The sequence below is a fragment of the Miniopterus schreibersii genome (genome assembly GCF_964146895.1).
Source record: "Miniopterus schreibersii genome assembly, chromosome: 21".
NCBI classification, from domain to species: domain Eukaryota; kingdom Metazoa; phylum Chordata; class Mammalia; order Chiroptera; family Miniopteridae; genus Miniopterus; species Miniopterus schreibersii.
Window position 1 is genome coordinate 8036325 of NC_138123.1, and position 27134 is coordinate 8063458.

Below are 27134 nucleotides of genomic sequence, written 5' to 3' on the forward strand. Positions count from 1 at the left end.
CATAGTCAACGTTAAATAGAATGAAAAGATGAAAATTCGCCTGAATTTTTCACTAAGTATTTCTTTTTTGGTGGTTTATTAACCTCAATGTTAGAGTCTTCCACAAGTGGCCTCAACTTAATACCCTCCTTACAATGCATTCCCCAATACATCCTACTCCTCACTCTAACAGACTTCAAAATATTGAATTTAAGAACATGGAGGAAAAACAAAACAAAAAAACTTGGGACAACTCCTCCTACCTTTCTCAGTGGTGATTATTTCCATTCACACTGAATTTATTTTCTTTCTAAGCTTTCATGTTTGTAATTTTAAGGAAACCAAAAGCAAAAATCACAGGAAGTATATAAAGCAGAAGAAATCCATTCTCGTTTCTGTTTCAGAACACACCAGGCTACAACTAGATTGAGTACCTTAGGAGGAAAGCCAGTTGAACCAGGGCATGCCTTTTTCCTTAAGGTTGGTGTGTGAACTGGAAGTGGAGTACTGTCTACAGTCTGAATCCATGGGCAAAAAAGAAATAAATGTTATGAAAAACTCCATCCATTTCTAACATCCTTAGAAATAAATCAAGGTAAATAAAGTCAAAGAAAACATCAATAAGGCAAAATATATCTTAATGAAGCTAAAATTCTCATAGTGTTGATACTTTAAATTTCTGTCTGCAAGTCTATAAGTGAAGTATTTGTTCAATTAGTAAAATTATTTCAGTCTGGAAATATAAAAATAAAAAATTGGAAAAGAGAATCCACAGAATACAAAAAATGTCATAGCATGTAATCTACATAAAAATGGATATTAATTTTCAAGTTCATGTGAAAATGCCACATTAATTCTAAAAGCATCTAATAGTTTTCAGCAAGATTTATAATAAAAATATTTAGAAGATTTTTTAACTCCTTTACTTCTATATACAGAATGCATTTTACATATATGTAACACAATTCTGTGGATTTTTGTGTATGTATATATACTGATTGATTAGTGGAACTTTTGTGCAGAAATTAACTTCCAAAGAAGTTAGATTTTATTATTATTGGGATTCTGAATTTACACACAAATTTAGTTATAAGCCATATCTTTATTTTATAGGGAATTATTGTAAGGTATTTCTTTGAATAGAAGGAACCAGTGATTTTATTGGATGTTACTATGGAAAAAAGAGATATCACTTGATTAGCAAAGTGTAAAAAAAGATGTGAAGAATGGCTTCCTATTAGGATGCTAAGCAGCAAATGAGAGGAAAAGCTAGCTTTGTATAAAGGTATAGAACATTCTAAAATATTAAAAGGAAAATGGGTGAGCTCTCTTTACTTTTGTTAATGTATAACCTCCCAAATCAGAATATTTGATATATAATATAGCCTTAAAACACAATACAGTTGAGTTTCTCAGAGTTTTCTACTTAATTGTAAATTTCATTCTAATTTAATTTAAATATCTTGAGAAAGTGTTGAATCCAATTTATAATTTAACATTTAAAAAGATAAATATGAAAAAGAACACCGAAAACCTTTATAAAAGTTAATTAAAAACAACTCACACTAAACAAAATTGTCATTAGAATTTACATAAAAAGTCCAAGAGGAGTTTTAGAATTAAAAGGAGTGAAGCAAGAGTGCTGGATACAAGATGAACAGAGTTCATAAAGACCAGCAATACCTAATCAAGAAAATATCTGTTACCAAAGACCCAATTCACCATAGCAACAAAGGCTCATTGACGGTACCTAAGAACAAACCTACCAAGCAATATGGTGTACACTCATGAAGAAAATAATATAACTTACTGAAGAAAAGAATATCTAAATATGTATACCATGTTCATAGATGGAAAGACCCAATATCACGAAGACGTCAATTCTCCTCAGATAAATCTATAAATTCAATTAAAGGTCCCACCTAGCATCTGACAAGCTGATCCTAAACGTCATACATAAAATTACAGGGTCAAAAAGAAAAGGAAGAAGACTAAGGTGGGTGAAAGTGGGTGTGGCTGACCATACTAGGTATCAGGAATTATTTTAGGGCTATAGTAATTAAGACAATCTGATCCTGGTGCAGACCTAGACTAAGAGAACAATGGAAGAGAATAGAGAAACCCCAGACAGGCCCATTTATATAAAGCAGAGATAGCTTTACACATCAATGGGGGAAATATAGGACAGTTGGTTGCTCATATGAGAAAAATAGATTAGAAACTTATTTCCCATAATACATAACAATAAATTTCAGTTTGATTAAAGTCCTAAACATTTAAGATTTTTGTTTTAACTTTTAGAAGAAAATATAGAGGAAAATCTTTATAATCGCTGCAAAGGGAAGAAATGCTTTAAAAAGACACAAAAAGCAGAAGTCATAAAGAAAAAGATTGATAAATGGCTACTTTAAAATAAAAACTGTTGCAAGACAAAAAGATATCACAAATAACATTTAAAAATAAGCCACACACTAGAAGAAAATATCTGCCATGAATATAGCCAGCTAAAGACTAATGTCCAGACTATATAAGGAGCACTTATGAAATAGGAAAAATAGTTCAACAGAACAATGGACAAAAGACATGAACAAGCAAATCACCATAGGCCAATAAACATAAACAGATGCTCAGTAACATGTGAAATCAGAAAATGCAAATTAAAGCAAAAATGCCCCTCCATACCCATCAAATTGGCAAAAGTAAATACAAGGGTTGGCAAGGATGTGGGAAAATGGGAAACTCACATACACTGCTTGTGGAAATGAAAACTGGTCCAACATTGTGGAAAATAATTTGGCAAGACCTAGTAAGTTGAAAATGCTTATAGCACACAACCCAGTAATTTCACTTCCAGGTATATATGCTAAACAAATGCACTTTTGCAAAAGCAGATAGCTATGATGATGTTCACTTCAGCACTGACTGTAGTAATAAAAAATTGGGAAAAACCTACGTATCAAATAGGTGAATGAATAAGTAGTTGTGGTATATTCATACAATAAAATATTATGCAATAGTTATAATGAATGAACTAAATGGACATGTATCTGTCTGAATAAACCTCAAAAGCATGCTGAATGAAAAAAGTTACATGTAAAACCAAGGAAGAGAGGATGCAATTCAATTTCAGGGTATTTAGATATGTCTGGGAAAAGAGACGGGGGAATGGTATAGGGAAGGGTGTTTTAATTCAGTTGTCTGGACTATTTTCTTTTTTTGAATACAAGTTTGAAAAAAATAAGACAAAATGTTCATATCTGTTAAATCAGAGGATGGTGGTTACATGGGTGTTTATTATTCTCTATGTGATGGAAATATTTCAACATTAAAATAAAAATATATAAACTATTAAAACAATAAAAATTAAAAAAAGCAGAGGGTCTCCTCAACCAGTCTGAGATAGTCTATCATAGGGCTGGAGAAAAACCAAGTCAGAATCTGAGTACAACTCACGCTTTCCTTCAGGCATCTTTCTTTTGGACTGTTGGACACAGCTCTGGAGATAGAGCAGAAGCAAAGGAGCTGTGTCAGCACTGTGATGCCGAGTCTGAACCAGAACCGCATCTGGAGCAGGATGGCACTAACTGAGGCATAACACATCCTTCTAACTTGTTGAGAAATGATCTTGAGAAAACTGGTCACCTGGCCGTTTAAAACCACTGATTGACATGAGGCGCAAATACAACAGTTTTTGCACTATTAAAAAGCATGATTTAGTTGAATGACTATCACTAATTTAGCAGTTAGAATAAACTGTTCAGCTGCCAGGAGTGGCGATTTGAATTTTAAGCTCTGTTTATGAAGTAGCAGTTTTGTCATGCCTTATTAGAATAAAGCGTGATAATGGCCCCTGACACTGCTATGTGCCTGCAGTGGATGTCTAATAATTCCAAATTTACATAGTTCAGTTCTACATCATTCTCTGCTTAAACTAAAGACCACCTTCCTGATTAAACAAATGTTCTGGCTATTTTAAGTTGAATTTTGGGGGACAACTTTCTACTTTAGTTTCATACTATCTACATTATCAGTCCAATGTAATGATCTCCAATATATTGTGACTTATTACACAATATATTTGATTAACAGAAGAGAGATTTCACTTGTTTTTGCAATTCCCTCTTTTCTAACACAAGTGAAAAGTTGGGGAGCAATACTGCTCCAATGAGGCACCTTAACTGGCTCAGCTTCACTAGATGTGGAAGGAGATGTGGACCTTGACTGGATGTAAAACTTGACGTTCGGATTCCGTACATGTGTGTTCTCAACGGGATCAGTCTAGGAAAATAAGTCAGGAAAAACAAAAACCCAAGAAATCACTTTCAACAATGTGCAGCTCTTAGCATTTCTGTAAGGCGCGATCACAACATTTCTTGAGAAAGGAGGACAACAAATTTTAGTTTGAAATATTCGCATTAGGGACGTGTCATTATACAAAGTATAACCACTAGGTTTAATGAAAACCAAGGTTAGGATAACAATAGTTAACAAAATGTTCCAATTTTCACTGTCGATCTCTTACTTTGAGCACTGATCTCTGCTGTATATTCTTGTATTCCACATGAAACTTGCATTTTACAAAATAAATCATGCACGTGAAATAAATACAAGGTAGTTAACAGAGATATGCAAACAGATCAGAGATAATTTTGTCCCTGATAAGCCTGAAATTTGGTCCTTTACCAAGCACTGAGTGAAAGTAAAAGAAACTGACCGATTAGCTGTGGGCTTGTCGCTAAAGTAAATCCCCTTTTTATTTTGCAGCAGTAGAAATACCATCACTTATATTCAGCTGCACACTTTCAACCAAGTAGTTTTAGAAACTGAAAATGCTTTGGGTTAAAGTTTAGCATAAGAGATCTTAAGCACAATGACTGGTGACATAGTTTGGCAATTTTCAAAGTTACTAGGACTGGGTTTTTAAAATGAAAGGCAAGGATGGTAATTTGAAAAGGTTAGGGAATTTGTTTCAAATATGTTGTACAGCAAGAACAATGCCTTAGATCAGAAGCTACAGATCAATGAAAAGAGCATCAGCTTAAGCATTTTAGATATGTACTTAAAATGACTTTTTCTTTCTTATGATCATGGTTACTACTTTAGGGACTGGCTAGAGGGCTGGCAAAAACTGTAGTAGCCCTTGGCTGGTGCCCATCTATGGCCTCCCAGGGTGTGGGCATGGGCAGGTATTCTGGCAACCAGCAAGGCAAGACTTTGGTGGGGCTGATTAACATGGCCACCAACCAGGCCATAAACTTGCAATTACTGGAGTTGGCAGAAGTGGGAAGAAAGAAGGGTCTCGGTGAGGACATCTAGGGGACATGGAGCAGCAGCTACTTACCAACAGCTAGGAAGTATTTTGGTATTTTAAAAACGAGACCTACCGAACTGCAGCATCCCAGCTGTGTACCAGCTCTAATTGTGCGATGTGGCTAATTTCATCAAACTTGTATGTCTTATGATGTGGGACAGCCAGGCCTGAACCCCACCTCTTGACTCCAAATGCAGTACCCTTCCTGTTGGACCAGAGGCATCTCCACAGGAAAGGTACTCAGAGCAACTCAGTGACCATGGAGGCCGAGTTGTATTATTTCCTTTCCTGATAATGAACTCTGACCAGGGAGAGGAGAGTAAAAGAAAGAACAAAATGGAACTTAAGACAGATTTTACCCAGTTCACAACTGTACACAGGGACAGTCATGGAGAAGCTCATCAGTTTAAATTATTCTTCTGAAATATGACCCTGATTTGGGAATAAGGCAGAAATATCTTTTATTTCTAAAAACCACCTTCCTTCTAGTTTCCATAGATTATATAAATTGTAAACTATGGGGAAGGAGGTTCAATCGAAATGGAATTGATAAGCAAAGCAGTACTGATACATTTTACACTAATAAGAAAAAAATGGATTTAACTGTCTCAAAGTTTTAAAGGAGTATGCAAGCAGGAGATTTGTTATGTGCAAAAAACTGGGTCATCTTAAGAAAATTTAAGTTTCTGATTGGTTACACAAAAGCCTTTAGCCCACAGCTTGACTGAAAGACAAAAATCAGATGTTCCTATGTGAAGCAAAATGCTGTGAACAGAACTGAATAGCTCTGTATCTCTGGGTTCAATTACTTTAAAAATTTCAAAATGATAAAGGGAAGAGCTTACTGCTCCCAATAGTCCTGGCTGAAATTTTAAACCAGGTCTGCTCTCTGAGCCACTTAAGCACATGGTGACAGAAAGTGAGCATACCGTTCTACATACATTCTTGTGCTGAAATTAGAACACACTGCCTTAAGACACTTAGTTGGTATGTGCTCTAATGGAAGGTTTACATCACAAAAATCATCACCTAAAACCAGCCTGCCCCCCTACCCTGCCCCATAGTTGGTTGTTAAAATCAGCAGTTTCATGATCTATGAAAATGTGACATTATGAGAGTGGGTTACTGAGCAAAGGGAAAAAATACATGAACACAGTTTAATCTGTAATTACACAAATTAGTGACTCTTAAAGAATTCTTGAGGCTTTTAATACGTATCTCTTGGCCCCTCCGAAGAATTATTGTCATTTATGAAAGTCTCTTTCTCCTAACAAGTTTTTATTTATCAATGAGAATAAAATAAAAATGAGAATAGATTTTAAATTCATTTCTTAGCTGAATGAAGTAAAATAAAAACTGGTTACTCAGAAATGAAAAAACATTTAAATTAAAAAAATAACATTGTAATAAAACAGAACAGCGATTTTAAACCAGTATGCCACAAGAATTTTTAAAACATGTGGTACCTGAATCTTTAGTCAAGGGCACTGACTTCTTTTCCCAAAGATTGTCAAATTAAAAAAATGACAATAGCTGACACAATAATAGTCGACCAGTGTGATTAAATCAAAATTATATCTACTTTTTTTTGTCAGATTGGCAAAAAATATAATATCTATTTTTTGGTGTGCCGCAAAATTTAATGGTTATTTATGTGTGCCAGGAGATGCAAATAGCTAAAACAGAATAATGAAAGTTACCACACTAGCTCTATGGAGCTGTATGCTCTTAAAGTAAAAATAAATTCCAGATGTTCAACAAAATCAAGTTAGTTAGGTAAATAAAAATATTCAAAATAAGTAAAAACACTGCAATAATATTTTGAGATGGCATTAATTGAGCATATTAAAAAGTCAAACTATGTCATTTACAATGATACTCTGATTTTTAAAAACAAACATGAATACATAAGTGAAGTTAAGAAACTACCACTTTATTTTCCAAAAGCATGTTTCTTATAAGACAAGAAACAAAGTTTGGTAAATATGAATAAACTCATGGCAAAAAAGTTTTGAATATCAAACTTTAAAAGAAATTTCTTTTTAAAAGATTCTACTAGAAGCTAATAGCAAATCAGGTTAATAAATTATAATATTTCCTTTCCTTTCTGGATAACTATCATTATAAATAATATCTCAAAAGAGGTTTCACAGTAAGGATAAGAAAAATACAATACTATTTATGTATTTTCTTTTTCAACCCTGTTAATTATCACCAACAGGACTGTGATTTTCAAGACGCTGTTAATTTTGTCTATAATTAAATGTTTACCAGTGCATTTCTAATGACTGGTTCTACCTACTAAAAAGCACGTAATTTTACTAAACTTTCATAATACTCAATGTCTATATGACAGAATTTACAGATAGCCTAAAGTTAATTTTAATGATTAATTGGCAATGACTGAGATATAATATAGCAGCAAAGCAATTAATAGCACATAAGTTATTTTTACCTTCAAAACAAATATAATCATTAATATAGTTAAACCATGGAAGTTAAAAAAATGCTTTGTTATAAAAAATGTTAATGTAAGCAATTAAATTAATGTAAGCATTAAATGTAAGCAATGACTTGAATTAATAATACAGGAAAAGCTCATAAATATACATCAACAGCACAGATGTCTTAATTCAATAATTGAGTTTATAATTATACAAAGTATGATTAAAAAGGGGATAATACTAAAAAGCAATAAAAAGCTAGTATTAGTTGAACAGTGTATTTTTATATTATCCAAAGACAGATCTTGAAAAAAAATCTTAACTGAATAGTATAAGCAACTCACTCAATATTTCTAAATTGTAATCTATTGAGAAAAATAAATGAGAAGTATCTTTACATAAATGATTTTTTTCTATTTTTTTAACTAATTCTTTTTTCTTTTTTTAAATATATCTTTATTGATTTAGAGAGAGGAAGGAAGAGGGAGAGAGAGAAATAGAAACATCAATGATGAGAGTCATTGATCGGCTGTCTCCTGCACGCCCCTGACTGGGGATCGAGCCCACAACCCGGGCATATGCCCTGACCGAGAATCGAACCACGATCGCCTGGATCCTAGGTCTATGCTCAACCGCTGAGGCACGCCCAGCCGGGCTAATTCTTTTTTCTAATTAAACATACTTTAAGTAGTTATTCTGATGAATTGGCATTAAAAACATCTACTATACTCCAATAATTTCTAATTAATGGCTGGTTCTGTTCACTAAAAAGCAAGTAATTTTACTAAACTTTCATAATACTCAGTATTTTTACTTACTGCTTTATGTTTGGGGGGGGGGGGGGCAGAAAAACTGAGTATCAGCAGTACTGGCCACAATGCACAACACTGTCGTGTAAAAAGTCCAAATGTTTCCTGAATCTATTAGGATTTCTCTGAAGAATAATCTATAATATGTATTTTTAGAGTAGTGCAGTAAAATGGAAAAATTCCCCCCTCCCCCCCCGGGAACAGATCTGATTTTTAGATGACCCACTAAGCAAGAATTCCTCAAATGATGCAGTATGGTCTTCTTATAAATAATAAGAACTAAAACTACTCACCTTGACTATATACCAATGGGTCTTTTTTACTCTAAAAATAATTTTCGATTTGAACAAATACAAATAGCAAACCATTCTCACAAGAAAACTGGTTTTAAAGTAAGACATCAAGTTTGATATGGATCTGATATAAATTTAAAAAGAGCTTAAATCTAACATTTGTTGTATTTTGGCTTATATTAGATATATTGTTTTATATTAAAACTAAAAGAGAAAAAAATCCAGTTGTATCAATTTTCTTTATCCTTTAGCTAGAAGTATTTTGAAAACAAAGTGGCAAGCAATCTTTTTTTTTTTTTTTTTTTGTATTCAGAAACACTATAACCTCGAAGTTTCAGTGATATAATTAAGCTTATATAAAAACAGTATTATAGAAATACTAACTATATCATTTGGGCATCAGTAAATATTTTATCATTCCAAAACAAATCATAAATTACTAAAGGTTATAGCTAAGTAAGTACAATCTTATTAATTACAAATAATGTATAACTTGTTTCTTTATGAAAGCTTCCCAAGTTATTTTCAATACATTGGTTTGAATATCTATCTACTCTAGAGAATTTACAAATGTTCTAAGAAAACATAAAAGAAGTTAAGCCACATGTTGGCGATTTATAATCTCTGCTTCAAACTCTAAAGGAATAATCTAAAATGAGGCACTCAGTAGTTCTATTAATGAAAACAATATGGACTGTTCCATAACCACTTGGACTCATACATTAATAATATTAATAACAAATCTTTCTGATACTATGCTTAAATAACACCACTTACAAAGAACATAAGGCCACTGTTATGTAATACACTGATGTTCTTCAGGACTACAAGGTTCCTCACTATTCTATTAAGATGTTTCTACTATTATCTACTGAGAAACTGATAATTCTTCAAACATCTTCCTCACGGACATTTCCACTTTTCAGTGGCTGACTTTTTATCTGTCAGATACTGAAGCAAGGAAAAATTAGAGAAAGCCTGGAAAGCAAATTAGCAAGCCTATCACATCTGCATTTAAAAAAATCCCATGTAATTTTACATCAATAGGTTCTGGTTAAGTGTGACTTATTATCACCCTACAGAATAAAGATAAAGGCTAAGTAGCAGGGACCTTAAACAGCTATTTCCCTCAAAATATTTTCCTTATTTCAACATTCACAGACATTTTTTGGGTGGTCAAGGCCCCTAAAAGCCTGAAAGGCAAGTAGACATAACTGATCTATAATAAATTTAACCAGAAAAACAAAACCTCTCTGAATTATGACCTTATTAAAAAATGAATAGTTAAATGTTTAACTGTTCACAGGCTGTGATCTGAACCTAATATAATTCAGCACACAACACTTTGGTATTCCCTTCTAGGGGTGATATGATATAATTAACATATAGTCAGATTAATTTGATAAATTCAAACACCCAAAGGTTTTAACTCTGTAAGTGTCAAAATAATCAAGTCATCAATTGAACCAGCAATCTTTTCATAAACTTCATTAACTAATGAGCTATCAGTTGAACTGACAGCTCTGGCCATACCCCTGTACCAGACACCGATAAGCATTATCTGAACTGCTAACCCATTATTAAGCAGTAGTTAAAAAAAAAAAAAAGTGCTATATTAGGGCCAATCATATTTATTTGACAATTAACTCTTCATCACAGCAGAAAGATAAGAGTACAGGAAGCAGTGGGCCACCCTACTACTTCCCTGATCTAGAACTTTCTAAGTCCAGGAATTCCGGATTTAAGGTGTTAATCAATACCAGTGATCATGAAGCTGACAGGTAAAGGAAAAAACTTGTATTTATCACAGATGCTCCATTTTAAAGTTACTCTTTTATAAGGTATACGAAAATCAGAGCCAAAAACGTCAGCTAGCCCTCTGCTTCTCAACTGAGGAGTATGTATATGTGTATACTGGCATTGGGGTGGAGGCAGGTTTAGAAAAATTTGATACCTTTCTATAAATAGGTTCCCCACTCTGGGCATCAGAGATCTTGCAGGATAGAGGTAGTGGCTGGCCCATTTCAGATGGACAAACACCAAGCTAGCCTTAGCACAGGAAGACTTTTATCATTTGTTACCAATACATATATAAAGAATGTTTCAAATGTTTTTTATATTAGAATATAAATGATTTATTAACATTGCTCCAAATCTATATATAAAATATTTAAGGATATTCCTTTGAACCACATAAAAATATCTATCAAAAATTCTCCAGAACTTATTTACATAAAATTATAGTAAATAAGATCTACAACTTGTCCCAAATCATTTTTGAAATTTGCATATTATCATTTTCTTTCCATATAATGAAAATCTCTAAGAAATGTATACATATTTGCTTTTATCAGATTCTTATTTAGGAACTCATTTAATCTGTATGTGATCAATTTAGAAAACATACTTTAGGATCACTTTTCCCCCCCGCAATCAAAATAAGATACCTTATAATTTTAGTAGTTTGGTTACAGAAATTTATATGAACATTCCTGAAGCTTTGCGGCCAAAGCCAAAAAAAAAACACAAAAACCACGAAAGAAAGAAAATACAGAAAAGCAGGTAGCGACAGCAGGAGCAGCAGCACAAAGCATGCAATAAATGTATAATACATCACAAAAACGTAAGCACACTGTGCAACCACAGGCAAAGGGGTGAGAGGGTGGAGGGCACCAGGGGGGGACACAAAGGGCGCGAGTCTCTTACACGTCTGCCTTTGCTAGCTGGAGTACAGGATGGAGAGCGCTTCAACAAAGAAAGGAGAATACTACACGTTACACATATTTACACACGTGACTCTACGACTACCACTGTCTTAACAGACAAAGTATATAAACATACATATAAAGACATTTTTTGATAGTTGAAAGGATGTGTATTTTTCAGGAAAAACTGGAGGACAGGACAGTAAAGAAACAGCTGCTCAGACTAGGTCTAAGAGTGATACTAAGTTTTCACTGGACCTCGCACAAAGAGTGACTCACGAAATAACCCTTTATCAAGTGGCGGACAACTTCCCTTCTGGAAAAGTTGGTAGTAGCAACTTGAAACATTAGCGCTGGTAAGCATTTAATAAAATATTTAATTAATCTTGCTTCAGACATTTACCTACCAAATTCTTACTCTTTTCAAAGACGATTCTTTTAAATAAAAGCTAAATAAGGCCTTCAGAATGATTAATAATGGATTAAAACAATAGCAGTTGCTTCAACATTATTGTCCATGCTGACTAGGTATTAGGCTTAGTCAAAAGAGGGACCTTCTAAGAATTAAGTAACAATAAGTATGTAACAATTATATAAAAATACTTTTCAAGGTTTTGAAACTGCAATATTGAGCTTCACAAATATGAACCATATCTACTCAGGCAATTTACTATATTCCCTTCAGCCTAACATGTTGCGGGTTTACAATATGTCAGGTATTTAGAAGAGAAGGCGTGGCGAGTGAGGCTGGTGGAAGACACAGGGCCATCGACAGATACTGTGATAAACGCTGTTGTAACAGAGGTACGTACGAAGTCTGCAAGGGGACCTGGAGGAGGGATGTCCAGGTTTTTATGGGGACCCGAGGAAGGACTTTATAAACTGAGTCGACAGGAGTCACAGAGGAGTTCAGAGAAAACTACAAGGACCAGAAACGTAACTCAGGATGATCAGTTCTATTTGTGCAATAGCTCTGGCAGACTGGTGACTGGGAACTGGTATTTCTCCCTACAGGAAACTGGAAAGGAAGGTGACTTCCCTGTGTCCCAAAGAGTTAGAAGCAAACCAGAATTAGAAGGCCTGCAGGTTCTAAACAAGTGTTTTGTTTATTAGTCCAGTCGGTCTTAGGTCTAAAGTCTCAGATTTAAACCTGGTTTCATTCCCTCACTTACTGCTGGAGGTACCCGTCTCACCCTCCCTCCCCGAAGCAAACACTGAGCAGCTCAAGCCCCACCTCTCCCTCTAGCTAATATTTAATCTCTCCCCTCTCTTCCTTAATAATTCTAAGAGCTAATGTCTATCCTGTGTAATACATAGAGGTGCTTTACCAAGTATTTTACATATGTGAATTTAAAATTCTCACAGAATTAAGGTAGGTAATACAATCCCCATTTTAAACACAAAGAGAATAGAGTAACTTGCCAAGGTCACAAAACTGGTTGGTGGCGGGGCTAGGATTCAAGCTTTCTCAGACTTCTCAGAAATGGCACACGATCAATGTTCATACTTCCTAGCCTCTCATCCACTTCTCAGTACGGTGTGGCTTCTGCTTTGCCCATTCTAATGAAATGCTGACAAGGTCAGCAGTAGCCATCTGTACCAAGGGGGTTGACCATTCCCTCCTTAAAACTCCGTACTCCCTTGGTTTTTGTGACATGCCACTTTCCTGCGTAAGCTCATCCCCTCTGACCACTGCTCCTTCTCTTCTGTGGAACCTGGTTCCTCTGCTCCTTTCTCGATGCCAGATATCCCAGGTTTCAGTTCTGGCTCACTACTGCTCTCACAGAACTTCTCTTCCTGGGAGATCATCTACTTTCAACAATGCAGACCATTTCCAAACCTCTCCGATTCATGTAGAAAACTATCTGCTGGACATCTCTACCTGGATGTCCCTCAGGCACCTCAAGCCTGACTTGTCCAAAATGAAGCTGGTTAGCTTCACCTCTGTTAAACCTTGTAATAACTATTACATACGGAACTGATAAAATCTAAGTCCCATAATACGCAATGTCAAGTCATCCCGATTCTGGCCTGGCCTGTTTTCAACGCACTTACCAATCCCTGCTTCATCCCTTTTGCTTTCAGCAAACTGAACTGCAGTCTCCCTCTGGCCTCTCCCTCCCTCCCTCCCCTCCAACAAGCTCCACCTGCCTATAATGTACACCTCCTGTACAGCTTTCTCTTCCATTTTGCTCACCATAAACCTCTATGAAGGCCCAGCTCAGGCATTATTTCTTTTAGAAAGCTTTTCTGAACCCTCTTGGTTCAGCTGAACCCTCTTGGTTCAGCTGGATCTCTCCTATGATATGCAGTCCATATCTTTTATCATTGTACTTCAGTCCCAATGGTTTTAAAATTATCTATTTAGATGTCTCTTTTCCACCAGACTCAGATCCTTCAGGGCAGGAAATATCGTACTACGTTTAGTAAAGCCTGTAAGTTAAAAAATTCTTAATAAATACTGAATAATATCTGAAATTCCACAGTACTTAAATGCTATTAAGAAATATTTATGTTATCCCTTTCTACATTGTACAGTAGGCAACTATGAGAACACTCTAACATAGAAAGAGTTGTCTAAACAGTGTAACTTTAAAAAAATGGGCATCTTGCTCCAAAGGTCTGCTCATATTGCCCAAATCCTAGTGACCATTCGAATTTTGAATTAAAGGCAAAACATACTGAGGAAAAAGTAGAGGTGGGAGTGCGACTGTGTGTACTGTTTTAAGTAAAGGAATTATAATTTTAGTAGACTTGTGTGGGAGGGTTAAGGGAAAAATAGAGTGGATTTTGGAGGCACACTATGAAGCCCTGAAGAATCAGAGGATGGTATGAGGGCACGAGGCTCCTGGGGGCAGATGGAGAAAGTCAATGTGTGGCCACCAAAGAAAACTTGATTTCTGCAGTCTTGCTTAATACTAGCCTCATTCCCTCCTATACCCACAATTCCAGCTGTAATTAAAATTTCAGGTCTCCAATGTCATTTTTTCTTTTTTTTTTTCTTTTAAATATATCTTTATTGATTTCAGAGAGAGGAAAGGAGAGGGAGAGAGAGAGAGAGAGAAACATCAATGGTGAGAGAGTCATTGATCGACCCCACAACCCGGGCATGTGCCCTGACCGGGAATCGAACCCCGATCGCCTAGATCCTAGGTCAACACTCAACCGCTGAGCCACGCCTGGCCGGGCATTATTTTTTCCTTTTCTATAGCAAGGACATAAAAAACAAAAAAGAATGACCAGAGGATGTGTTCTATGGGTTAGTTAAGAGTTAGAGGCTACTTTCTCTAGAGGGCAGTCACATATTATTAGCATCACGCACAATCACCTAACTAGTTTGGGCACCAAGAACAATCAACATTTATTTTATTCCTTAAGAATTCAAACGCCTGAGAAAGGAAGCTACAGAATTGAATGTTATACTAAATATCTTGGAAGCTGAACCCAAGCATGCCAAAGACAGAATACCATTATTCAAAGCACCCCTGTACTATGACTTTGAGGACAAACTGGATAATTCTGGAAAGGGTGGTCACACTTATAAACTATAAAGAGAAGCAAGAGGTTCATGCCATAAAATACAAATTAAGACTACAAAGTATTTTTGTAAATGGGAGCTTACTGCTGGCCTCTGCCCTGACAGGTAAAAATCATTTTCCTGCAGTAATGTGATTCGACAATTCTGAAGGAAGGTTTATTGATTCATATTGGCTGGGGTGGAAGGCTGAGTTGTGAAGAGCTAAGAATGCACTGAAATGAAACAACTGATGGACAAGAAAGGAAGCTAAAGATAACACAGGAAGGTATGGGGAAGAGGCCTATGAAGAGTAAGGAAATAACCAATATTGCAGAGCATATGACATACATTTTTAAAAAAAATTCTCAAAAACCCATGAGATTATTACTATTGTTATCCCTACTTGTCCAATGAGCAAAGGAACGTTACATAACTTGCTCCAAATTATATACCTAGAAAAAGTAGCAGAGACAGAATTTGAGTCTACTTATGTGCTTAATCAATAATAAATTGGGAGAAGAGAGCTTAGGCAGTAAATGAGGGAAAAACCATGTCTTTTAAGAGCTGGAGCCTGAATCATAAAGATTCAGCAGCCTTTGAAAACTCAACTCCTTTTTACTTTGTAATTGTTCCTCTGTACTGCTTTAAAATTTAGTTGTATGTTTGAATGAAATTTTTGCTGAGTAACAGTAGGTAAAGGATGAGAAAGAGTACTCCTGGAAGAAACACGGAAGCAGGAAACAGTGACTACAACTGGGCGGTGGTGGCAGCAGCACTGAGAGCAGAGACAAGAGGGGAGCCAGCTGAGGTGTGCACCCCTACAGGCTCTTCTGCTGGGAAAAGCTCCCTATTTGCCAAAACACACAACTCCTGTGTTTTACATTAGAAAATGTTTGCAGAACAAAGGGAATGTAGAGAAGAGTTTGTCAAGAAAAATGAAAATAATTTTCTAGTGGAAAGAACAATTTAAATAATTTATTCAATCTTCCAATTCTTTTGAAGGTGAATGATATCTGTATGGAAATACCGTACTGAGTAGTTCATATAGTAAAATATATAACAGATTATAACATCAAATACTACTGTACATCAGGAAAGTTAGTTCTCTTTTTATCACAATGTAGAATTAAACAGAATAATTATTTGTCTTAAGAATAAAAGAGTTTCCATTTAGAGTGCAAAGGTGCAAAAATTGATATAAATATTTCAAAGATAAAAAATCAATTTAAAAATAATTTTAAAAAATCTAGATCAAGAGTTTCCTTTAGTGGAAAATTATGCTTAATATTCCTCTGAATATAATAATTATATTTAGCAAAATGCAAAAATAAAACATTTAAAGACTTTCCCCTGGTTTAAAAACTAGTTCTATGTACAACTTTAAATTTGAACCAATTTTCTTTCCCAATTTCTAGAAAGAGTGAATGTTTAACATAATAATAAAATGGTTTATGACAGGATTACTGTGCCACTTAATGTTGAATAAAGAGAACACATATGTCAGGTATTTCTGTAAAGAGAACGAATGACATACATTAAGAACTTCTAAATTATTAAGTGTATAGAATTTAGGAGAGAAAATAATGCAATTTATAGTGCATATAGAACATACTGAATTAAAATCATTTTCCACATTAGAAGAGAAATTCTGTCAGTATTAAAAATTGATTTGTACTCAATTATTGTGTTACTATAAAACCTACAGAAAGATTTAATCAAGCTTGTCACTTTTTCTGATTATACCACCAGAGGTTTACTTTTAAGTATCAGAGAAATTAAATAAAGTGCTAAAAAGAGATGGGAAATGTAAAATAGAAATCACCATGAAAAACAAAAATGAGCAGCTGTTTATCTCTCCATATATTGTGACAATAATTAAATAAGCATTCCGTTTTTCAGAACTGATGCAAAGGATGAAAATATACAGATTCTTTGATGGCCAAAGAATTTTTCAAAGTACATTTTAATTTTATTACATTTAATAATGATAAACTCTTCATTACATTTAAGATAAGAAAGAGGCAAATTATGGCTCACAAATTATCAAGTGTGGTATTTCTAAAACTGACTGCACTAGGCAAATTCTTTACATCAATTCACTGATCTCTTTTACTGAAGGATTCATTGGTTTGAAAATCAAAGACTTACGTCATCCAAAAAATCAATCAGTGAAGATGAGGAAGAAGAAAAGGAATCCTATTTAACGAATACAGCAATAAAAAAATAGAAAATATGGATGAAGCAATTTAGTAAGAACAAATAATAAATCAAAAATTTTGTAAAACAATTGAAAGGCAAATGACATTAATTCAAATAAATAAATGAGAAAAGCAGTCACTGTCATTGTTTCCCAAGAAACTTAGAAATTCATTATTTACTTTTTAGAGAGTGGTTCGTTACCCCTTTCCCAAAGGAATGAAATATAGTTCATATACTGTGCCCAAAATGTAATAAAATGAAGCTCACGGCAAATCAATAATCAAATTCAGTGTAAACACTTTAGAAGGCAACAACTAAAGAAAACCAATTTCTGCCTCTAATTGTTCCCGGTAGAATGTAAACTCTTTGAGGGCGGACTTTTTCTAATTCGTCACTATCTCCAGCACCTAGAATGCTGACTTCCACAGAGACCTATGATTACTTGTTGAATAAAGATATAATCACTCATGTAAAATTTCTGGGGCAAAAAACACTTTATATAGTAAAGGGTTATTTTTTAGCAAAGAATTTAAGTACCAAAGAATGGTAAAGAGTCACAGAATCACTATTTCGTTAACATGGAATCTGCCTAATACACTCTATGTAATACCTTTTTAAAAAAGCATTCCTGGTATAAACTCCTAAAAACTGAAATAATTTGGAACTAGAAACAGCAATGCCCTATTGTGAACTTGGACATTTTCAACTGCTTTTTACCATGGCTCTATGCTTTGGAGAAAAAAGAAGAGTCAAAATTACTTCAAAAATCAGGATTTGTTCTGCATTTACTGTTTCTCAGGGGAAGAGGTGAAATTGCTTTTAAATCTTATGACTCTCATATGTTGACCTTTCTTATATGTTTTCTTAAATACAAAAGTGATTGCAGTTTCCATAGAATGCAGAACATATTCCTTTCCTATTATGTTTTTAAATATGTAAGAGTGTAGGTCCTCTTATGTGGGATACAATAAAACCATTTTATTGCAAATGAATTTTAAATCACCAAGTGATTTTTAAACTGACCCCAAAGGATAGTTGAAAAGCTTAATACTTACTTCAAATTGATCCAGAGCATCGGTAGGCGTATTCAAAAATGCCAAGAAAGAATGCTGTGAGTCTTGGTGCTCTATACCTAGAAGACAGCAGCAACTTTTCTTAAAACTAGAACAATAAACTAATTTTCATGGATACCTTTTCCTGTCTGAATCTATTAAAAGCTGTTCCCAAACTACTGTATTTTAAAGCTGGTCGATATTAACTCTACATATTAAAAAACCAAATTACAGTTTCTTGGAATATCGCTTAATAGTTAAATTGTATTATTCTCCAGAAAACACTTGTTTTCGTGACTTACTTGAGTTCTTAAATTTCTTTCTTTTCCTGTATAGTACATTATAAACAACACATTAAATCTTTTGGTAGACTATTTAAAAATAGAGGCCTGATTATGTCTAATTTTTCTAAGATAACTGATCACTATACAAGGTTTCTGCTTTGAAATATACTATCAAGTATACAGAATGCACTAACATAAATAATCTTTTATAAAAAAACAATGCAGTGATAAAACAAGTGTATTTAGTTATGAAAAAAACTTTTGTCAAAGCCTCAATCTGATTTCAGGTACGGTTTTATTGACAGAATGAATGCCTATCTCTTGACTATGCTATTAACTTTAAATACATAATTTCCAAAATAATTCTTAAAATATACATATAATGATAAATACTAGCGACAAAAATGCAGAAATAACCAAGTATACATTTTTTATTTCCATATCCTCAGGAACTGGCATCAACTGATTTGTGTGCTTTTCTTATTACTCTCTAATAACATATCACAGTTACCAGATAAGGCAGTATGTTCATAAATTCACTCAGTCAATAAATATTTACTGAGAGCCTATTATGTGCTGTACGTCTAGATAATGGGAATAGTAAATAAAGCAGAAAAAAAAGAATCTTGCCCTCACTATGTGAATATTACATTATATTGTTTAAGCAGTATAGTACATTATGTTACAACATATAGTAAAATTTCATTATTCTACAATGTTCAAATCCAAATAAAAAGTTATAGGTTAATATGTTTTCAAAACAGAGCAATGTGATAAACTTTGAGATTTTTCTTTCACAAGTTTAGGTCTATTCTAAAAATGATGCAGTCAGTGTCATGTTAGAGTAAGTCATCCTCTGCACTGGTCTCTTTTCTACATAAATTGTCTTAGGGCCACAAGCTTCCACATCTTACATTCTTTTTCTTTTACTCTCTCTATAATACAGTTCCCTTCTATTTTCATGTATAACAAGCTCTGTTTGACTCTCACTTCAGCACTGCCAAGTGCTCCTAATCTGAGTTCCTAATTCACTTTTTCTGGGTTGCTTCTTTTCTTGTCCACTAGGAAATTCAATCAACAAGCATTTATTGCCTGTCTACTACATTCCATGTTAACTCCTTTATGTGATTACCTTCTTTCTTCCACAATTTTAAAGCAGATGCAGAGGCCCAACTGGTTTTACATCACTGTGTGTCACAGGGCTGGGAAATGGCAGGGAAGCACGCAAACATAGCACAAAGCCCATTAACTAGGTCAGTTTTCAGTCAGGAATACTGACTTTGTCAAGAAAATTAATTTCTCACAACTGCATGTAACAGATCCCTTCATTAAGAAAACATTCTGAATTTCTTTTTATTAAATTTTACCTTCTTAATGCCCATATTATGGAAAGAAAGTTTAAGAAGTTCATGTAATAGAGCTACCAAGTACTCTGAGATACTTTTCACAATAAAGGAAAAAATGCTTAAGTAATGTTTTCAAGAAGATGGGAATAAAACTTGGGAAATTCTACAGGGCAAGCAATTTAAGAACCAAACATGGAAAGAGACACTGAAATACCAAAATAATTCTTTATCTTTGAATTTCTCTTTTAATACTGGATTAGATTAAGCTTTAGTTATTTCATACATTGTTTCTTCAACTACCCTGGGAGTGAATCCCCTATGTGAGAATAATATAAAGTATATTATAATTTTTTTCCAATCACAAAAATATTATTCATGAAATAGTCCGTGGCACTGAAAAAACAGGTAAATTTATGACAAGGTGAGTTCTTCTATTACAATCAAATCTTTATAAACAACATTTATTAAGTAAAACAGAGGGACTCAAAGACCAGTCTACCACATATGTGTATCTCTCTCTCTCTCTCTCTCTCACACACACACACACACACACACACACACACACACACACACGGATGCCAGGACTGCTCAGGTGAAAAATTCTTCCACCTACACAGGAAGCTGATTTTTGTGTAATAAAATGTATTCGTAACAGAATATTAAGTCCTGATTGATGCAAAAAACATTCTCATACCCTTTTCAGATCTAAGCTCTTCGGTGTCCTTTATCAGTTGCTCGATTTCTGATAGTAGTTCCAAGTTCTTCTTCTCTGAATCTTTTAGTTTACTTAAATAAGGGAAAAAAGAAAAAATGTCATTATTTTTATTGCTGGTTAGCGAGCCATCATTTATTTGGTTGTCCTTATTTGGTTTAAATGTCAGTCATGCTAAATTAGGGAAATGCAAACTACCAGAGAACAAATCCAGGCTGTCATCTACTCCTGTGTAAATGAAGTTTTATTGGAACATAACCAGGCTTGTTCAGTTATATATTGTCTATGGTTATATACTGTCTATGACAGCTCTGTCACGATAGCAGAGTTGAGTAGATGGCAACTATATGATCCCAAAATATTTACTATCAGAAGTTAATTTTAGAATTCTGTTAGACTTCTTTCATAGAGAACCATTAAAGTAAAGCAGATATATAATTTTCGGCTTGACTCATATCCCTGATTTACGAAAAAACTCATATGTCCTAGGAACAAGAAGAAAATCAGTTATGCCAAATTACAACACAGAGAATGACACTCAGTAGCTTTTTTTTTTTTTTAAACTGCTTAAATCTTTATCAGGGCTCAGTATAAATTTCATCTGAGAATGGGTGTGTGCATGCGTGTATCTCTTAGATACAGTCCTACCGGCCAAACTCAGCCTTCTCTCCTCACTTTTCTCAACCTAAGAGGCTAGCTCAGTCTATTATTTCCCAGGGAAGAAGGAATAGCTTTCCACACTGTTTATACATCACTACTGTGCTACTGGATTTTTTCCTATTCTCTTTGCTTGCCTTTGTCTGAGTTTTGGGAGCTGTTTCTTTGGTTCTTTCTAATCTGTGTTTCCAGGCTTTTGTCCTCTCTTGGCAATATTCTCAAGGTGCACCCACAAGGCTGTTAGATTTCTCCCATAGTCTCTACCTTCCCAAGTGGCAGTGCCACTGTTCCCACTGGTGCAGGTTGTAAGTAGCACACACTGGAGCTGTAATGTGGTTCCCATTCAACAGTGATTGCTGATCTCATTGTATATTTTCTCTGTCAAAGCTCCCCGACCCACCCGGCTGGCCGTGGCTCAGCGGTTGAGCGTCGGCCTAGGATCCAGGAGACTATGGTTCAAGTCCCGGTCACGGCACATGCCTAGGTTGCGGGCTTGATCCCCAGTCGGGGGCTTGCAGGAGGCCGCCCATCAATGACTCTCTCATCATTGATGTTTCTCTCTCTCTCTCTCTCTCCCTCTCCTTTCCTCTCTCTGAAATCAATAAAGATATATTAAAAAACAAAAACAAAAAAAGCTCCCTGAGCCAATACTAAAGGCTTCCAAGAATATTTTTGGATTTTCTTCATTTAAAAAGTGGTTTATTTACAGTTTACTGCAGGGAATTAAAGAGAATGTTTATTTAGGTAATGACCTTAGTGATTCATCCTAAATGTGGAAGGGGAAGATGTGTAAAAGATTTATGGAAACCAGACATGTACCTTCTCTCCAAATACTTTTGGACGAACGTAGAAGTTATTCTAGTAGGACTATATAATTCAGTCTTACCATTCTGTTATGATGTTAGATGCTTTAACTTTATTCAGCTCTTCTTGGATGGCCTGTTTGGCTCTTATTTCTGCATCTAGAGCTGACTGTAACTCCAGTCTAGCTGACATATCCAGTTTTGCAAATCGACGCATTTTCCAGGGCATATCCTATGAAATAATATGACTGTTTTTAGCTCTATTTTTTACACTTAAATTTAGTAAGCCAAGTGAAGTTGGAAACTACTTAAAAGCAATATCTTTCCCTAATAACAAAACAGAATAAAAACACTGGTTGTGAAAAAATATTTTTCATTAAACTTAGAAAAAACTGTATACTCAAATGTAAGAGTTTATTTTTTATAGTTATTATCAATAATGACTAGCCACACAAATTATAGTTAAGCAGCTATGTTATAATTTCCTAAACTGAAAAGACTTGGACTAACTGATTTCTCATGAAAACTTTACAGTAGGCTAAAGCCTAGACAAACTGATGTACTCAGATTTATTATAGTGTTTCTGAGCCTTCCCTGCCCCCATTATGATGAGTCTCTGTGCAGAAATGGCAGCTTACTGTTGCTCGTGTACCCAAGCTGGAATTTCTCAATGCTTCTAACTCTTCAGTCATTTTAGAAGCTAAGGCCTGAAGATATCCTCGTGCATCCTTTTCATCGCTGACCCTAAAATATGTACATATAAAAACAGAGATAAAGCACAAAAGTAAAACAAAAACTTCAGCAAGATACATATTATTTTAAAGCATTACAAAGAAATAAGTGAAAAGTTATAGAAATTTAAAGATGTCCTCAAATACCTTCTTTCAAAAGTTCTACCATAGTACTACTATCTGTCGAAAAGTGGGAAGAGGCTCACTGAACAAATCAAAGCTGCCCACGTTTAGGAAAGTCCAAGTTACTCATACCTGATAAATCAGTAAAACTTCACCCAAGAACCACAGAAGTAATACTCTTTTAATCTAACATTAAACTCACCCCTCGTGATTTCCAAAAAATATTAAGATTTCTCATTAATTGGATTCTGTTTTGTTATAAAAACGTAACATGCCCTTCTTAAAATTGAAGTACACTATATTTAGAAAGTTTAGCTTAAAAAAGCATATTCTGCAAAAATCAAAGTTGTATTGTAACAAAGCTCTTCTGTTTTCTAAAATGGTAAATAAAATAATCAAAGAGAAAAGATTAAAGTTTACTGAAACTCAGTTCCTATTTACTGTTTTAAAGACTATCTTGCTGATGCAACTATTAAGATTTTAGGTAGAAATGTTTTCAAATTATATTTAATAAAACAAATTCCACATATTATAATTTCTCAAGAGAAAGTCTGCTTTTTGTTACATCCCCTCTAAACAAGGGAAGAACAGGGTCAGGGAGAGCTACCATATGAAAATCTACAAAAGGTACTATTCTCAAGAATGAAAATCATTTGTATACAGAAAGCTATAATTCCACAAAGAAAAAAGTTGAAATGTGCAACGCTCAGAAGTATATTCTAATACACTCTGGGGAAGACTACTTTGTGCAGGCTGGTTGTTTTCAAAAATAATATTTAGGCCACTGAATAGCTATGAGCAAAGTATAATATTTCAGGAAAATTAATATGTATCTGTGATGCATACAGCATACAAATTTAAATCTTGAGCCTTATTTTAGCATCTTTAGAATATAGACTTCTGAGTAGTCAAGGGATGGTTCATGTCCCGGACGGGATGGGGTGGGAAAGTGCAAGATTTCGTTACATTACTCAGAACAGTGCCTGATTTAAATCTTATGAATTGTTTATTTCTAGAATTTTCAATTTAATATTTTCAGACTGCAGTTCACTAGAGGTAACTGAAATAATGGAAAGCAAAACTGCAGATACGTGGAGACTACTGTATATTTCAAGTTTCCAAACATTTGCTTTGGCATTACTTCATTTTTTAATATACCACACTAAAAAACTGTAAATAGCCTGAGACTCTTGACCTTATAAGCTTGGATAGAATATCTGAGTTAATTTTGAAGTAGGTGAGAACTCTTAGAACAAGGAATATATCTTTTTCTTTTAGCCTATTAAGTATTTAATAACTTGTTATCTAATACAAGGCCATTTCTATAACAGCTTTTAAGCAAACAAATTCCTGATTTCTTTTGCATATTTCACTTGAATATGAAAAATGTAAAATGAGTATTTTGTGGAATTATATAAAAACTTTCATTCTCATCCTATCTACCAATCTTTTCCAGAGAGTTCACATTTAAAGCTTCCTTCCTTCATCAGGAAGGTAAATGACTTTCTTCTGTTCTTTAAGGACCAACTGTTTTAGGAGAGAAAGCAATACCAGATTTCAATAATGCTGTGTAAAAGCTGACATGGGGTATCCGTTGGAGCTGGGGAACGTAATGGAAAACATAGAACACAGATTAGTAATAAATAATGTCAGTAATAAAACTATGCTTTTAGAGTAACTTATTTTTTCATAGCAAAAAATAAGGTAATTTGTTAGTTGCCTCCTAGAATTCATACCAACTTGACCCTGTGTCCAGAATCATCCACAAAAACACATTTAAAAGACTACTCACCACTGGATTATTTCTGTGATTTGGGCTTCCCAATGTGCAACTGATTCTTTCTTGTCTGCTAGATCTTTTATTTCTTCTTCTAACTGCTGGTTGCGCACACTCAAGTTCTCGTACAGAGTGGTAAGCTGAAAGGCAGTTTCAAGACACGTGACTTTTAGGAACAGGAACTCAAGGTGCTCAGATGCCTCTTGTTAAATCGTAAATTCACCATATTCCACTCAAAAATGCTTGTCTTGCTGATACCTTATTACCCTTCTGGTCATGGATTTGGAAACATCACTCTGAATTCTCCTGCCTTTGCTTTTTCCTTTTGCTCCCTACACTGAATCAGTCCCATTTGTGAACATTCTCCATTTGCCTAAAGAACTCTCCAATTCTGCCAGTAGTACTCTCTCACTTTTTGTCTGAAAATGCCTCTATGTCATCCTTTTTTAAAATATTTATGAAGAATTTCAAGCATATATAAAAATGGACATATAGTTTAAGTAACTTCCCACGAGCCTATCACCCAGCCTCAACAACTATTACCACAATGTCAATGTTAATTCATTTGTACTCCTGTTTTCTTACCAGTCCTCCTGTATTACTCTGAAGCAAATACCAGACATCATATAATTTCATCTATGTAAATTTATGCGTATAAGTATCTCTAGAAAACAGGATCTTTTTAAATACAACCACAATATTATCATACTTAAAACAAATTTAACAAGTTTCTTGATATCATCACATTCACATAGGTAGTAACTGTTCAAATTTCCAGTTATCTCAAAATATCAAAAAACTTAAATCTGTTAAATTGAATCATAATACCAACAGTAAACATAGCTTAAATAGGTTGTTGCATCTTTCAAGTCTTTTATAGGTTCCTAGCTTAGTTCATTCAGGCTGCTATAACAGAATACCATAGCCCTGGCTGGTGTGGCTCAGTGGCTAGAGCTTCAGCCTGCACACAGAAGGGTCGTGGGTTCGATTCCCAGTCAAGGGCATGTACCTGGGTTTCGGGTTTGGTCCCTGCCCCCAGCTGGGGAATGTCAGGAGGCAATTGGTTGATGTGTCTCTCTCATGTCAGTGTTTCTTTTTCTTTTTCTTTCTCTCTCCCTCTTTCTCCCTCCCTCCCTGAAGAGCAATGGAAAAAATACCCTCAGGTGAGGATTAATATACAAATAAAAGAGAATACCAGAGACTGGATTAAACATTTTTTTCATATAGGAATACTTCCTACAGTACTCATCTGCAGAAAGGCACGGGGAGATGAGGAGGCAGCCAAGGCTCTACTGACCAAGATTCTATAGAGATTAGGGCAGAGATGAGCTCAACCCATTAACATGGTATCTCTCTCCAATGGTTTGGACATTCCTTAATTTATCTCAGCAATGTTTTGTAGTTGTCATCCTCTGGTTAATTCCAAGAGCTCTGAAATGATTGTTTTTGATGTGTCCACTTAAAAACTTTTTTTTTTTGAGAGCCTTCAAAAAAAGGCTCTTAGCATAGCCAGAAATCTACCAGCTGTTTTTGAGAACGTTTTCTGCAGATGCAGTGTCTTCACCAATTCCTGCAACATATCCTTTTTTTTGATCATCACTGCTTTTGACAGTCCTTCCAACTAATCTGTGGTTGGGGTTTCAGCTGGAGATTTGCAAGAGAAGGAACTGCAAATTTTGCACTGCCATGTTACAATAATTACAAGTAGTTTTAAATAGATTTGTTCAGGAAAAAAAGTTAACCTTTTCATTATTACTGAATAAAAAATATGAACTCTACCTGTGTTCATAGCATATCCTGCCATTTCCTAGTCTGTGATTAGAAAACTAAATAATCCTGGGAAAAATACTGAGAAAAATGGAAATATATATGGAACACAATGGAAAAGAGATACAATGGTCTCCCTTTTATGATTAGTCATGGTCTTTCAGTCTATTATTGGAATTACTAATAATTGAACATAATACTTAAATTAGAGGAAAATCCTAAAAATCATTATAAAACACAATTATCCAAACCCTATTTAAATGTAAATAAAATCATCAAAACTTCCGGTTAATAGGATTTTTACAACTGCTTGTTAACAGCTGGCAAAAGAAATGCAGAATGATGACCACTTGTGAAACCTGATACACTAAAGTATTTGAAATTTTGTTCATTAATCCGGCTATTTACAAGTTTAATCTATGGTTCTGCTCTTTACTCAAGCTACACAGTGTAGGCAGAGTTGGTTTCTTTGGATTCTTACAGATCAATGCTATTATCAGGTTCCCAGCATGAATATGATATTCTAGTTGTCAAAACTTCTCTAGTTTGGCCTAATTGTTCCAGTTCCTGTCAAGCGCCAGCCTTAACTTAGCCATGACCGAATTAAGTGATGAATATGAGATAG

General features: G+C 34.6%; 1 protein-coding gene across 9 annotated transcripts in view; it reads right to left on the reverse strand.

The window, feature by feature from the left end:
• CDC42BPA (CDC42 binding protein kinase alpha) overlaps positions 1-27134 on the reverse strand; it is a 145877-nt gene that overhangs the window by 28876 nt on the left and 89867 nt on the right. For 4 of the 9 annotated variants that reach the window (XM_081124177.1, XM_081124175.1, XM_081124181.1 and 1 more), the window contains 6 exons: positions 24758-24882; positions 22750-22855; positions 22195-22343; positions 20634-20725; positions 18313-18389; positions 414-497 (listed from right to left, as the gene is read on the reverse strand). In XM_081124177.1, coding sequence (XP_080980303.1) covers positions 414-497; positions 18313-18389; positions 20634-20725; positions 22195-22343; positions 22750-22855; positions 24758-24882 — 633 coding nt within the window. Of the gene's footprint in view, positions 1-413; positions 498-4152; positions 4258-11542; positions 11582-17206; positions 17255-18312; positions 18390-20633; positions 20726-22194; positions 22344-22749; positions 22856-24757; positions 24883-27134 lie in introns of all 9 variants that reach the window. The other 5 variants (XM_081124179.1, XM_081124178.1, XM_081124176.1 and 2 more) reach the window with 3 other exon arrangements.